This window comes from Chanodichthys erythropterus, chromosome 3 (genome assembly GCF_024489055.1).
Source record: "Chanodichthys erythropterus isolate Z2021 chromosome 3, ASM2448905v1, whole genome shotgun sequence".
Taxonomy (NCBI): Eukaryota; Metazoa; Chordata; class Actinopteri; order Cypriniformes; family Xenocyprididae; genus Chanodichthys; species Chanodichthys erythropterus.
The window spans coordinates 69,251,236-69,265,729 of NC_090223.1; the positions used below are offsets into that span (position 1 = coordinate 69,251,236).

Below are 14,494 nucleotides of genomic sequence, written 5' to 3' on the forward strand. Positions count from 1 at the left end.
AGTGCAGTTTCAAAGGGCTTTAAACGACACCAGACGATGAATAAGGGTCTTATCTAGCGAAACGATCGGTCATTTAAAAAAAAAATTAAAAAGTTTAAGTTTTATAAGCACAAATGCTGGCTTTGCTCTTTTCTCCGATGCGCGTTCGTGACGTCACGTAATACGCAATTACGTTGAAAAGGTCACGGTTGACGTAGGCGTAGCAACCACAGTTTCATTCGCTCAGGATTGTGTATAGGAAATCTATGAAAACTCACAAATTTCTGTCCTGACAAAAATTTTCTTTTAGGCTTTCTAATATTAAAACACCCAGGATACGCACACCTTTCAAGCGTGAGTTTAAAATATTCTAACTGACCGCCAGAGTGAGTTTTTTTTAAGGCGACCCTTATTTTAGAACGTTTGCCCTTATTGTTTCCATGGCGACGTGTGCGTGTCACGAGCGCTGAACGTATACAATAACACTGTATGAGAGATGGATCACTATTATTTTGTTTTTCCTTTTTTATTTAAAATATTTGCAAACTTGCTTACATGTCATCAACTATATGATATTCCGATTCTCAAATATGTGTGAGTGAGTGTGTTTTGTCGTTTAAAAACCTTTATAAATTATCTTTATCTTGATCTATAATGCAAGATGGGCGCCGCCATCTTAGGCTACGTCCACACGAAGCCGGAGCTTACCTTAAACCAATATTTTTTTTTCCTCGTCTCAAAAAATATCAGCGTCCACACGAAACCACTGAAACGACTCAAAACGATGTAGTATACATGCCAGGCCATTATGTGGCACTGTAATTCTGTCACAGAAATGCACTTAAAGCAGCGCATAAACCTTGCGCACTGAATACAAACTTTAGCAAAGCTTAGAAATAACACTTTATTTTGGTTCAGTAGCTTCTGCAGCATGATCGCAAGCATGTAGAGTCTGCTATTGCTGTTGTTGGTGCTGTTTTGTGGTGTTAGCGCGTCTGACTAGGGTCGACACGTGGGGTGATGACATCGTTTCAGAAAATATACGGATTGCCCCGTCCACACGACAACGCCAAGCTGGCGTTTTCAAATTTTTCCACTCTGGGACCCGGTTTCAAAAAATACAGATTTCACCTTTCGAAAACACCGGATCCGTGCGGACGAAACGCCTATCCGATAAAAAATGTGTGCGGTTTCACTGAAACGTGTCTCCGTGTGGACGGGGCCTTAGATGCTTCAAAAACTTCTAACTAACCCACTGATGTCACATGGACTACTTTGATGATGTTTTTATTACCTTTCTGGACATGAACAGTGCACCATACATACATTTTCAATGGAGGGACAGAAAGCTCTCGGACTAAATCTAAAATATCTTAAACTGTGTTCCGAAGATGAACGGAGGTCTTACGGGTGTGGAACGAACTAACCCTTTAATACTACATATCATGACATAATAACAGTAATATGTTTAAATTACAGGTTTTCTGCACAATGCACCTGTCTGTCTCAAGTCTGCACAAGTCACCTCTCGATGCATCCTCAATAAAAGGGGCGGATCGAGAACACATCCGAGGATTTGAACTGTACTTGGCTAGTTGCGAACTTTGAATCGGAACAGTACTTGGGTATTGACTGATGACGTTTCACACAAGTACAGACAAGAGCGCATATTGATAAACGTCTAACTATGAATGAATGAATGAATGAGGCATTTCGGGGTCTCTCCTCATCCACAACCTGGATAATTCAACAGCAGCCACAGAACAACAGCACCAACTATAGGTGGAGAGGAGAGATTTGGCTGTATCTAACTTACACAGAAAAGACATTTTTTCTCAGCACATTAGATGAACTACTTATCATGATTTCAGACTGTGGTGATGTGGTTTCTCCACTGCATGGATCTTCATGTGTATCTTCAGGTGGTTTTTAAAAGAGAAACTCTTTCCACACTGATCACAGGTGTGCGGCTTCTCTCTGCTGTGGATCCTCTCATGTGTTTTCAGAGATGATGATTGACTGAATCTCTTGTTACAGTGTGAACACTTGTAAGGTTTTTCTCCAAAGTGGATCCTCTCATGTGTTTTCAGATGTGCTAACTGACTGAATCTCTTGTCACAGTGTGAACACTTGTAAGGTTTTTCTCCAATGTGGATCCTCTCATGTGTTTTCAGAGTTGATGATTGACTGAATCTCTTGTCACACTGTGAACACTTATAAGGTTTCTCTCCAGTGTGAATCCTCTGGTGCACTTTTAAATTGTTTGCTGTAGTAAAAGTCTTCTCACACTCAAAGCACATGTACTCTCTCACACCAGTGTGTGTTTTCTCATGTTTATGTAAATAATACAGCAGTGAAAAACTCTTTCCACACACAGAACATGAATGTGGCTTCTCCTTTGAATGAACTCTCAGGTGTTTCTTCAGGTCTGATGACCTAAGAAATGTTTTGTCACACTGATCACATATGAACGGCTTCTCTCCGGTGTGGATCCTCATGTGTGCTTTAAGGCTTGATGATTGACTGAAACTCTTCCCACATTGATCACATGTGAACGGCTTCTCTCCTGTGTGAACTCTCATGTGATCCTTAAGATGTTGTTTGGTTGAGAAACTCTTTCCACACTGAGTGCAAGTGAAAGATTTCTTGGCTCTTTTCTTTAGAAATGTCTTTAGTTCTTCACTCTCATTGCTTTCTTCCATCAGGTCTGGAATGAGAGAAAAAATATTCATTTAATTTTCAGTACATCAAAATAATTTAAAGAGAGAAATATGAAGTGAAAGGTCATAAAATTGAGACTTGCTGTGATAGACAACTGCTATAAAACATTCAGATAATTTTGATGCAGAGTCCAGAATGAATCAAGTATAACATTTTATTTTGCACAGATAAACGAGGAGAAAAGTTTGGTCAAGGCGTGTCCTGTGCTCTTTCTCTCCAGGGGGTGTTTTATTGATTTATTGCAGGGTGTTTGATCTCAGCTTTTGTTTTAGCAGGAAAATCAAGTCTTACACAATTTTTATATTTAAAACATTAGAGCATGCTTCTGTAGTAAGAACTATTAAATATATTTGATCAAAGACAAAATTATAAATTTTCAATTCACACTTATATGTATAGCGCTTTTTCACAATACACCGTTTCAAAGCAGCTTTACAGGAAATGCATATCAACATTATAATTTAGAATGATTTGTTATCAGAGGAGATAACGATCCAAATGTCCAAATGATCTAATGTGATATTACCAGCCATATTTTGACATTTGATATTTAATTCATTCAGACTTCTCCTTCCACTGACTTCCTTTCATACACATGTGAATGTGGGACACCAGAAACACAAGATCAAGTGAAGTTTGCAGTAAAGTGGAGTAGATTGTATTTTTAAAAATTTGAGTGATTATTATTTGTTATTTATGTTTTTAAAAAAATATATCACGTAATATCTTGATGGTAACCGTGTCTGTAGAAAGTTCACATGCTCAAAGTCTAGACTGACTGCATCTTTAAATGTGTTATTATCAGTGTCCTACATGATTCACTCAACCCTGTTACTTCTGACATGATTTTCCTCCTTTCAAAAACACCCAGGAAGTGACATCATCTGGACTCATCATGGGAGGACAAGAAAATAATCTCAATCCATTGTCTCAGTTTTTACACAAATGAACAACTGCATTCATCAACCCTGTTACCAAAGTTACTGTAAGAAGAGATTTTGCTCAAGTTACACTCACAACCCTGTCAGTCATTCTGGAAAGATCATTTACTTCATACATTTTGGTGTTTACAGTTTATTCTTAAAATTAACAATTGTTGATGAATATGATGATTATGCAATTACTCTATTTTGTTTAAAGTTGTTTTGGCTTTGTAGTAGTTTTATGTAACCCAATTAGTGATGATGCATTAAAATGTATTGAAATGATGTAATGTAGAAAAGCAAACTAATGTATTAATTGCTATTATGTATGCATGTATACTTGACCATGTTAAAGTAATTTGTATATGACTACTTTACTTACAGTATATGTTAACTATTAAACTGTGGTGTATAGTATATTAAAGTAACATAGAATAGAAAACATTTATGTATTAGATACAAGAGAATTGTAATGTTGTAGATAAGGCATGTTTTACAGACAAAAACGAGACGGACACAGAGGAGAAGAGCCAAGAGGAGAGCTAACAGGAGGAAAAGCAGGCTACGTCAGAAACACCTTAAAAGGATGGTGGAAGACTTGGCAGCTCTCCAACTGATGACAGCAGAAGAAGATTTAACATCGGCAGTGAACTGTTTGAGTATAAAAGACTGATGAGAAGACTGGCCAGACAGATACTGATTGAGCAGTGTCTCTCGACGCAAGAAACCCAGCTTTTTACACCTTTGATTGAAACTTTGCTTTGTTTTGATAACTTTGATAATAACCTTTGTTTGCCTTTACTTTTGTTAAATTGTAATTAAAACTATTACTACATTAATTGCAAATAATTGTCTACCGATATTCTTATTACTAAACCCTTGAGCACGAACAGACCACAGAGAAGTCTTCTGAACACATTGTAAGTATTGTTTGAATGCTTATGATTTATGATTTATATGAAACAAATGTAAACTATTTAGTTTGATCTGATGTTGACAATCAGTATGAAAGTTTCTCAAACTTCCCTTTACTGAGATAGAAAAGAACATTATGTATAATTTCATAGTTTAACTGCATATCTAAATATGCAGAAGTGTTTGAATCTTTCTAACATGAATGTTGTCATTAAAAGTTCAGTATGTATTTGATAGTTTATCTAAAAGTGCAAGAACATCAATGTTGTTCAACCTCTTTGTTCTTCAGTATCTTCAGTGTGTTTCATTCTGCAGGGTTCTGGATCACTCATGTTCTTTGCAGTTTTCAGCTCTTCCTGATGCTTCAGTGCTCGTCTGATGGGAATAATTCTGCATTTATTGATGAACTGATGTGGGAGGAGCTTCACTGATGATGTGACTACTGTGGGAGGAGCTTCACTGATGATGCAATTGGCTGTGGGAGGAGCTTCACTGATGATGTAACTGCTGTGGGAGGAGCTTCATTGATTGTGCCCCCTGTAGTGGGCGGAGCTTCACTGACTGAACTACAGATTGGTTGGAGGAGCTGATCTGCCCAAATCAAAGATATCAGTTACTGTGTTTGTTTTTATAGGGTTAAAGACCAGAAATCAAACTGTAGTATCTGCATCAAATTAAATGTACAAAAGCGAATTTAAATAGAAAACCCATTAAATGCAAGTGTCTATTTTAATGTTTCAAATTACTTTTGTGAAAACCAAATGTTTTTAATGTCCCATCATAATTTAGTGTAACAGATATATTTATGTAAAAATGAAACAACATTCATTTTGATCTGTACTTAATAAAGTTTATAAAAGAGTAAGAGATCATACTAAATTTCATCAGTTTTTACACAAATGAATGACTGCATTCATCAACCCTGCAGTTGTTCATTTGTGTAAAAACTGAGACAATGGATTGAGATTATTTTCTTGTCCTCCCATCATGCAGTAAAAAGAGCCCAGATGATGTCACTTCCTGGGTGTTTTTGAAAGGAGGAAAATCATGTCAGAAGTAACAGGGTTGAGTGAATCATGCAGGACACTGATAATAACACATTTAAAGATGCAGTCAGTCTAGACTTTGAGCATGTGAACTTTCTACAGACACGGCAACGGTCGAGATATGGTGTGATATATTTTTAAAAACATGAATAACAAATAATAATCATTCCAAAATTTTAAAATATACAATCTACTCCACTGTAATGACTGAGACAGATCAGACACAATTATTGGTTAGTTAACCAATATTTTTAAGCTCACTCTGGGGTCTGGGTCCGAGAAGTTCTCAGTTACAAGTTTATTGCGCTGAGGAATGTGCTTGCCACATTGAGAGCAGAGAAGAGACACAGAAAATCTGCATCTTCCCTGCATTTTCCACACAGAACAAAGACGCTACTGCATTAATTCTATAAATGAACATGCACAATCCCAGGAAATGAAATATTATCCATTATTACTGTTGCTGTATTACAATCATTGTATTCACGTATTTATGTGTATGTTTTATTAATTCATTTAAGGTAACTTCAATCATGCCATGTTTAGTGTCTATGCGTTTGTAGCGGGAAGATTTAAATGCTTGTGTATGCGGTATGTCCATATCTGTGCAACACATCAGTATTACAAGAATCATTAATAGTTCTTATTCAAAAACCCAGCTGGCTAATCTGCTTAGTTGTAAAAAGCCCGACAAAGGGGGGTGTTGCCACCCGGAATCACAACATCTTCATTGGTCCGGTCAACAACTGAGAGGTGTGACTTTGACCAGAGGTTAAAAGCCAGCGAAAAATGCCATTCCTTTTTTCCCTTGCTTCTGGACGACGGAACGGATCTCCTTGCGGCTGGCCTAGGCCAGGCTCGCAAGGCCGGTAGGCCTCGGCCTACGATACCCAGCCATGTGCTCATCACCTAACATAGAAAAGACTGGCAACAACTTCAGACGAAAACCTATTGCTGAGGTGGCTGCTCTTAAAAACATTGTTTTAAAACTGGAGAAGGATTTTAAAGACTCTGTTGAAAGTAATCTTAACCATGAACTGTATTTTAGAGAGGCTGTGGATTTTAAATTTGAGAAAATGGAGGAATCTATAAAGGATGCCGTGGCGACACTAGAGAGAGAGGTCTTCAACTGTTTTAAGAGGAGAGACAAAAAATGGGCGAAACAGCTGATCCAACAATCCCACTGCCTCAACCACTTCATGGACAGTCAACAGAGCAACCGATGGAGCAAACAAGTGACTCCTTTTGAATTGCTCTCGCGGTTCTCGAATCTCAATCTCATTCTCGAGTAGAACCGGTTGCAACGGTTTTCGGATCATCAGTACACAACCGAGAACCGCTTCTTTCGGACGTGTCCGATTTGAGAACCGGTGAGCTGATGATACTGCGCATGCGTGATTCAGCGTGTGATCTGAAGCTACAGAACAGTAACATCACAGCACCCGTTATCTAGGACAACTGATGCTATTAGAGGACTCGAATAAGGGGCCAATCTGGCGAAACGTAAGTTTATTTAATTACAAATAAATCTTAATGTAAGAGGATCATGGTTTCTGTAAGTGGAAGGAAAAGTCTACTGTGAACGGCCCTTAATAATTATACAGTTTTAGGAAAATAAATTAAATACTACAGAAATATGTTTTAAATTAAAAAAATGTGTAAGACTTGATTTTCTGCGAGCATATTTTGGCATCTTTGTATAGTTTGTACAGTCTCACCCAACATAAATAGTTTTTTTTTTTAAATCTACAATTTTAACATGATAAAATCTAAAAATATGTTACCAAAATAAAAAAATTAAAATTAAAAATACCCCAAAAATCAATTCTGGCCTGGGTAATTAAATGAAGATGGCAGATCAGCCATTGCAGTGTGTCCCACAGTCAGTTATACATTTATTATGCTTAAATTTATGCTTTGAGCAATTTACGCATTTCCTATTTTTAAATTGTACTTGTTGGAAATAACATCCGCGCTTTGCAGAGTTTATTGGTGTTATTGCTTGTTTTTCCGCACTTAAACGCCGTGTTGTTGTAGCATTAGTTTCGATTTGACCCATTCACGGGCTTTAGGCTTTGCAGTGCTAATTTGCAAGGCAGGCTTCAGCGTCAGCAGGAGCGTTCAGCCTCCTCGTGTGAAAACCGACTCGGGTAAAGACCTGCGACTCTACCTGCGCTGCTCCACCAAGCAACAACACTGATGGGCACTTAAGTTTCTTCATTTCCTTCACACTTTTCCTTATCCTCAGCATGTGCTTTCAACACATTCCTGTTGTCACTCGACAACGCTCCACTAACCCACGTAAAAGGCAGCTCAATGTGTCTAACCTGCGCCCTATTTACTCCTCTTCTAACACTAACACTCCTCTCTGTCTCTGTGGGTCTATGGAATTGTCAGTCAGCAGTTAACAAAGCTGACTTCATTCCAGCCTTTGCTACTAATTCTTCTCCTAATATCTTGGGCTTGACTGAGACCTGGATTCGTCCAGAAGTCTCAGCAACCCCTGCTGCTCTCTCTAATAACTTCACTTTCTCTCATACCCCTCGCCAGTCTGGAGGGGTGGGGGCACAGGTCTTCTCATTTATGACAATTGGAAATACTCGGCTCATTCCTCTCTTCACAATAACAATTTATTTGAGTTTCATGCAATTACAATCTCAATTCCTGTCAAAATTCATATTGTAGTAATTTATCGCCCCCCAGGCCAACTGGGTACCTTTGTAGTGGAACTGGACATGCTGCTGTCCTCATTCTCAGCCCACTTTTATAAATTTGGGCACCCCAACAGAAAAATCACATCAATATTTAGTAGAGCCTCCTTTAGCAGGAATAACAGCCTCTAGACGCTTCCTATAGCCTGTAATGAGTGTCTGGATTCTGGATGAATGTATTTTGGACCATTCCTCCTTAAAAAACATCTCCAGTTCAGTTAGTACTAATTCATTGCTCATTTTACCCTATGGTTTATTTCACGCTGATGAGTTCCCTTAAAGTTGCCCTAGAATTGAAAATTTAATTTACCAGTACAGTGAGTCTCAAACACCATTGTTTCCTCATTCGTATGTAAATTTGATCTGTGCAAAAGACCTCAGAAGAACAGGCGAATCTCAACATAACACCGACTGTGACGCAACAGTCTGGATCATTAATATGTACGCCCCCAATATTTGCATATGCCAGCTCATGTTCAAGGCATTAGAAAAGCCAGTATTAACGTCTGGAGCAGCACAGCTGAATCAACAGACTTTATGCAGGTAAGCAAGCAAGGACAATAGCGAAAAATGGCAGATGGAGCAATAATAACTGACTAATAATTGACTATTTTCTAACTGATTTCAAATTAACCTTCAAGATCCTCTAAATATCATAATATTCTAATATCTGATCACTCCCCAGTTTCTTTATCAGTAGATTTCAAAATGGTTGAGTGAAAGAAGCAAGTCACCTATGGGTACAATTAATTTCTTTCAATGATAAGAAAGTTTTATCTGTCTGTGAGGGAGTGTTATATTATAAACATTTGTTCTGTAATATTTTAGTACCTTTTGAATGGCAAGTTAAAAAAGAATTGATTTAAAAAAAATTATGACTAATGAAAAAAAATATAATTTTGCCCTTTGAAGGTTATTGGACATTGTGAAAATGGTGTTTTAAGTTTGTGACAAGCACATAAAAATCTTTTTTCATTGGAGTAATAATAAAGAAGCTGTCCTACATTCATTAGTCTCACTGTGTTGTGCTTGGAAAACTGCAACATCAAATAAGAAAAAGGAAATTAATAAATGTATAGGCATTGGTATCGGCAAGTAAAAAAAAAGAACGAGGCATCAGTTTGTGCTGCATCATGCTGATTTTTATCATCTCTGATATTCTTTATTTTACAAGTCCATTTTGTGTTTAGATGTTTTGGCTCAAATTCAGTTGCGCCAAACCTGCTGTAACCTGCTGTAACCATAGCCATTGATTAGCTGGGAGAATAGTCAAATTCTAGTGGACAACTAATGATTTGCTAGTAAAACCGGGTGCTCGCGCCCCCTAGGGGCCCCACAGGTTGAAAACCCCTGATCTAAATTTCAAATAATTCCAGTGCCCAACAAAAGTAATTGAGATATCAAAAATCAGCTCGTAATTTAGCACCAAAGTCTTGGGCTACGTTCACACCGTCAGTCCAAATCTGATTGAAATCCTATCAGATTTAGCAAGTGTGAAATGCAATTTATACAAATCCATTTCAAGCTACATTCATATGTGGTTTTAAAATCATATTAAATTCACATTTCTGGAAGTCTGTTTCAGTCTGATCACATCTCGTGTGGTTTATGCGACTCTCTCACAGCACGTAAAATGTACACGTCAGATGCTGTTGTAGGAAATAAGCTTAGAGTCGCTGCAGAAACAAGGTTGTGTTGTTGCAAAGTGGCGGTCGAGCAGAACATGACACTATAACGGGGACATGTTTTGAGACCGGCGGAGATAACAGTGCAGAATAAAGCCGCTCATCCCAGACGCAGGAGTCCAGTGAACGGCGGCTACACAATGTCATGTTGTAAATAAGACCACAACTATTTTGCAAACCCCTCTATGTTGTGGTTGTTGTAGCTGTTTTTGGCTTATGCCTACCAATGCAAAGTGGTTGAAAGATCATAAAATTTTTTCTAAGATTTAATGGTAACACTGTATTTTAAAGTGATGTAATTACACACTATAGTAATGAGTTAATAATGCTTAATTGTGAAATTATACCAAACCTCAACCCTAGCTCTATAGTAAATAAATGTAATTAAAATTATCAGGAAAATTTAATTCTGAAGTGAACTAATCCTTTAAAATGACTCAGTTTTTCTTTGAGTGATTACAATGTATCTACGCCATCTTAAAATAAAGTAACCAATTAAATTGCCGTTTGTGTTTGACCAGTAGGTGGCACTGTCACCTAATTGATGTGGTCAGTGTGACATAACAATGGCACAGTGTTTGGTGTCAATATGCAAAACCATTGCAGAGTTACGGCTTTAGATCATTTCTGCTAATTTTGCAGTGACGTTTTTGTTTCTCAGGGTACAACGGTACTGTAGAAAAAGCAAATTTCATGTTTTGTTCAATTATAGCACCCTCAAAGTGCCACAGTCTCACCACTTTTTTATGTTACCAGACTGGCTACGTTTACATGCATAATCCACTTGTAATCGGATTGACGGCTCAATCGGATTGAAAAACGTTCATGTAAGAACCTTAATCAATCCGATTGAGCTCGATCCGAAGGAAATTTCGATCGGATTGTAAGGGGAAGTTTATTCCTTTTCTAATCCAATCCAACAGCAAAAAACTACCATGTAAACGCTTGAATCCGACTACCTCCTCAATTGTATTCAGAAGTCTCTGGGACACATGCGCAGTGCACTGTTGGCACGCATTATGCAGTGCGCAAATTCACGTTCACGTCTTTAGTTATAAAGATGTATGCCAAAAGACAGTGGCGTATGTATCCCTTCGTCACAATATTGGAAATCTTTCCGTTTTAAAACAAGTAGGGGAACCAATGGATATCACACAAGTGTTATGCCGGTGAAAAAGTCTCAACCTCGGTCAGTATTCAAAGTGAAAGTAAAAAGTGACGATGCTGTCTGACGCTGCATTAACGGACCATATTCTCTCAGAGACGAATTTCAACATAAAATGCTAATAACGGTATATACCGTCTTAATTTATTCCATTATTTCTCTTGTGGCAGTACATATAGGCTTGTGAAACAAATGAGAATAATAGTATGGTTGTTTTTTAAAGTTGGAGCTTGAAGTAAAGCTGCGCTAATTATGATTGATGACTGCAGTGTTAGGAAATATTATAGACTACGCTCTAAATAATTTTAATTATAGGCCTATAATTCATTGTATAATAGACCTAAAAAAAAGTTTAAACATTTTCAAAAGATAGCTAATAGCCTAATCTTTATTATTCTCACAGCATGTAGTATAATATTAATTTAATAATAAAAGAAGCCGAACCTAATAGTAATAATAATGGTCTATAAGAATGTAACAGGCCTACATTAATGGGAAATACCAAATCCTCTTAATATTGGCAAGATTTGATGCTTTTGACAATATCTCTGGCTATGGTCGATACATGATCATCGTCTGTTGATGCAACCCGGATTACCAAAAGTTTTGATCGGAATGTATTTAAAATACATATAAACGGATATTTGAATCAGATCACATGTAAACAGATCTGCAATCAGATTTAGTTAATTTTGTTCATTTGGATTAACGAAAATTGGTGCATGTAAACATAGCCACTGTGAGCCCAAACATATCTCATTTAAAATATAAAATCTCTCATTTAGGAGTTACAGATAAATTTATATTTATGAGCACATAACAATGACCCATGTCTGACTGTATTTTTTTTTTGCACTTACAATCATAATTGTGACTTTTAGCTTGCAATATTAATGGGTTAGTAATAAAATTTCTGTCATCTACCCACCATTATGTTTTTCCAAACCTGTACAAGTTCTTCTGTTGAACACAAATGTTGGTAATCGGACAGCTGACGGTTTCCATTGACCTCCAGTACTTTTCTTCTACTGAGAAAGTCAATGTTTGGTCAAGATTCTTCAAAATATCTTCTAATGTGTTCAGCAGAAGTAAGAAACTCATACGAGTTTGGGACGACAACAGAATTTTCATTTTTGGGTCAACTTTCCCTTTAATGTTTATTCACACAAATCCAGTGCTGCTGATTTAATTTGTTAGTTTAATAAAAGACATTTTGAACTTATTTCAGTTTGTATCAGACTTTCACAGAACATTAACAAAAACATGTAAATGTCAACTATGATAATTTTGTCACATATAATTTTCACACCATTTCATCTGCCAGCGCTTATTAATTTCTAACCTACACCTGTACCACAAATGACAAGGTGAATATTTTCACTGGTTTCATCAAATATTATCAGTTCACTCTGTTCAAAATGTTTCACACACTTGCCCTGCTGACTTTCCTCCATATGACACACACATTAAATTATTATTTATAAAATATATATATATTTTTTTTTATTTAATGTTCAATTACTGCTGTTTATGTTCAGGTAAGTTAAAATGTTAAGTAAAGCACTTTTAAGCATTCAAAGATTTTTTTTCCCATTGTTCTCTATTCAGAAGTAGATGTTGGGTTTAATGTTGCACAAAATATTCTCTATTTCTGTAGAGCTGGACATTTTAGGATCAATAAAGTGATGAGAATAAAACCAACCTGTTTGTTCCTCAATATCTTCAATCTTCATGTCTTCAGTCTCATCTTTAATAATTATCTTCATATCTTCATTCTCCTCTTTAATAAACGCCATCTTTAAGAAGAGAATAAAAGTTAATAGTCTTCAATGACCTGTTAAAAAACATTCAAAACTAAAGCTGCATATTAAAAAACACTTAATATTAAGGCATTTATCTACATTTTAGTATTTAGTGAAATATAGATATTTAAATGATTACTCTTTGACGAAAACATGAGCAGTTTGTTTGTTGTTCTCGTTCATGTTTGAGCAGCACGAGTCGTGATTCAGTGAATCATTTCTCAAAGTATTTGATTCAATTGACTCGGAGTTGAAAAGTTCAGTTTCTCCATCATTACTCTCCAGTGACTGAACTCGTGTTCATGATAAACTTATTTATGAAATATATAGAGAGAGAAATGAGACGCAGGTTTACTGTTTCTCATCAGTGGATATGAGCTTTACTCACACAAATATCCTTCATTACAGTTAGATAAAGAATCGCAATGTTACATTAAATATTAAATAAATTCAGTTTACATCAATTGTTTAAAACAAAATACACAACTATAAATCATTGAACTGTTTCTGTCGATTAAATCAGCTTAAATTCTTAAAACAAACCTTTATTCAGCCGAATCACAGCAGATGCAGGAGCGCAGCGCAGTCTTATGACGTCATGTCGTCACTCCAAAATAAAAGTCCTGTTCAGACACTGCATTGTCTACAATCACAGAAGTGCATTGAAATCTAACCATAAATATCAGATAATCTTTGTATTAAAATCAAAACTGTGACAAATAAGATACAAAGAAACATGTTAAAAAGGTTGTATGAGTTCATTCATGTGTCAGTGCAAACTGAAACACAATTTATCTCTCAAGAATCAGTAATCAAGTAAAATAAGCAAAATTTCAAGTATAAATGTAGTTTATTCAATACCAAAAAATATTGCTTAAAGGTTCAGTAAAATTGAAAATGAAATCTTTCACAAATTTGTAATTAAATCAATAACAAGTAAAGTCTTCAATGTCAGGGGTCATTAGTGTGAGTTACTGCCTATTAAGCAAATCAAATTGTGATGTGGATGCTTTTAAAATTGACTTTATGGTTCTCTGATGTAGAGTCTAGAGCGATCAAACACACTGTTGTAAACTTCAAACTTCACAGCATGCAGACTCTTGAAGGTCTGCCCTATTTGCCACACACACACACACAAACACTTCAAAGACACTTATGATGACAGAACATCTAGATATTGTAGTCCATCTAGGTAGTGTTTCATATTAAATTACTCCTAATGACTTTGGTGGACATCTCAATATCACAGAATACATTGTATATTTGTTATATGTATCAGAGCATAAATGGACACAAACTTACTAGTTGACTCCCCTCATGCAAATGAACTCACTTTCAAACAATGAAACCCTCCCGCCAGAGAATTGCACTTTTCTCATTGGTCAAGCCAAAACTCAGAGGTGTGACTTCTTAAAAAGCCTCACGCAGATCATCTTCTCTTTTCTGGTTCTTCTTTGTTCCCGCTGACGCTACGGACTGCTCACCTGAGATCCCACCCGGCTCCAGGCCTCGTTCCCTTCAAGCCATGCGCAACTTCCTCGTCAACT

The 14,494-nt window shown here is 36.6% G+C and overlaps 1 protein-coding gene across 1 annotated transcript in view; it reads right to left on the bottom strand.

The window, feature by feature from the left end:
• LOC137006233 (zinc finger protein 135-like) overlaps positions 1–14,494 on the bottom strand; it is a 160,718-nt gene that overhangs the window by 88,584 nt on the left and 57,640 nt on the right. Inside the window, exon 3 of the mRNA XM_067366859.1 lies at positions 1,913–2,629. Coding sequence (XP_067222960.1) covers positions 1,913–2,629 — 717 coding nt within the window. The remainder of the gene's footprint in view (positions 1–1,912; positions 2,630–14,494) is intronic.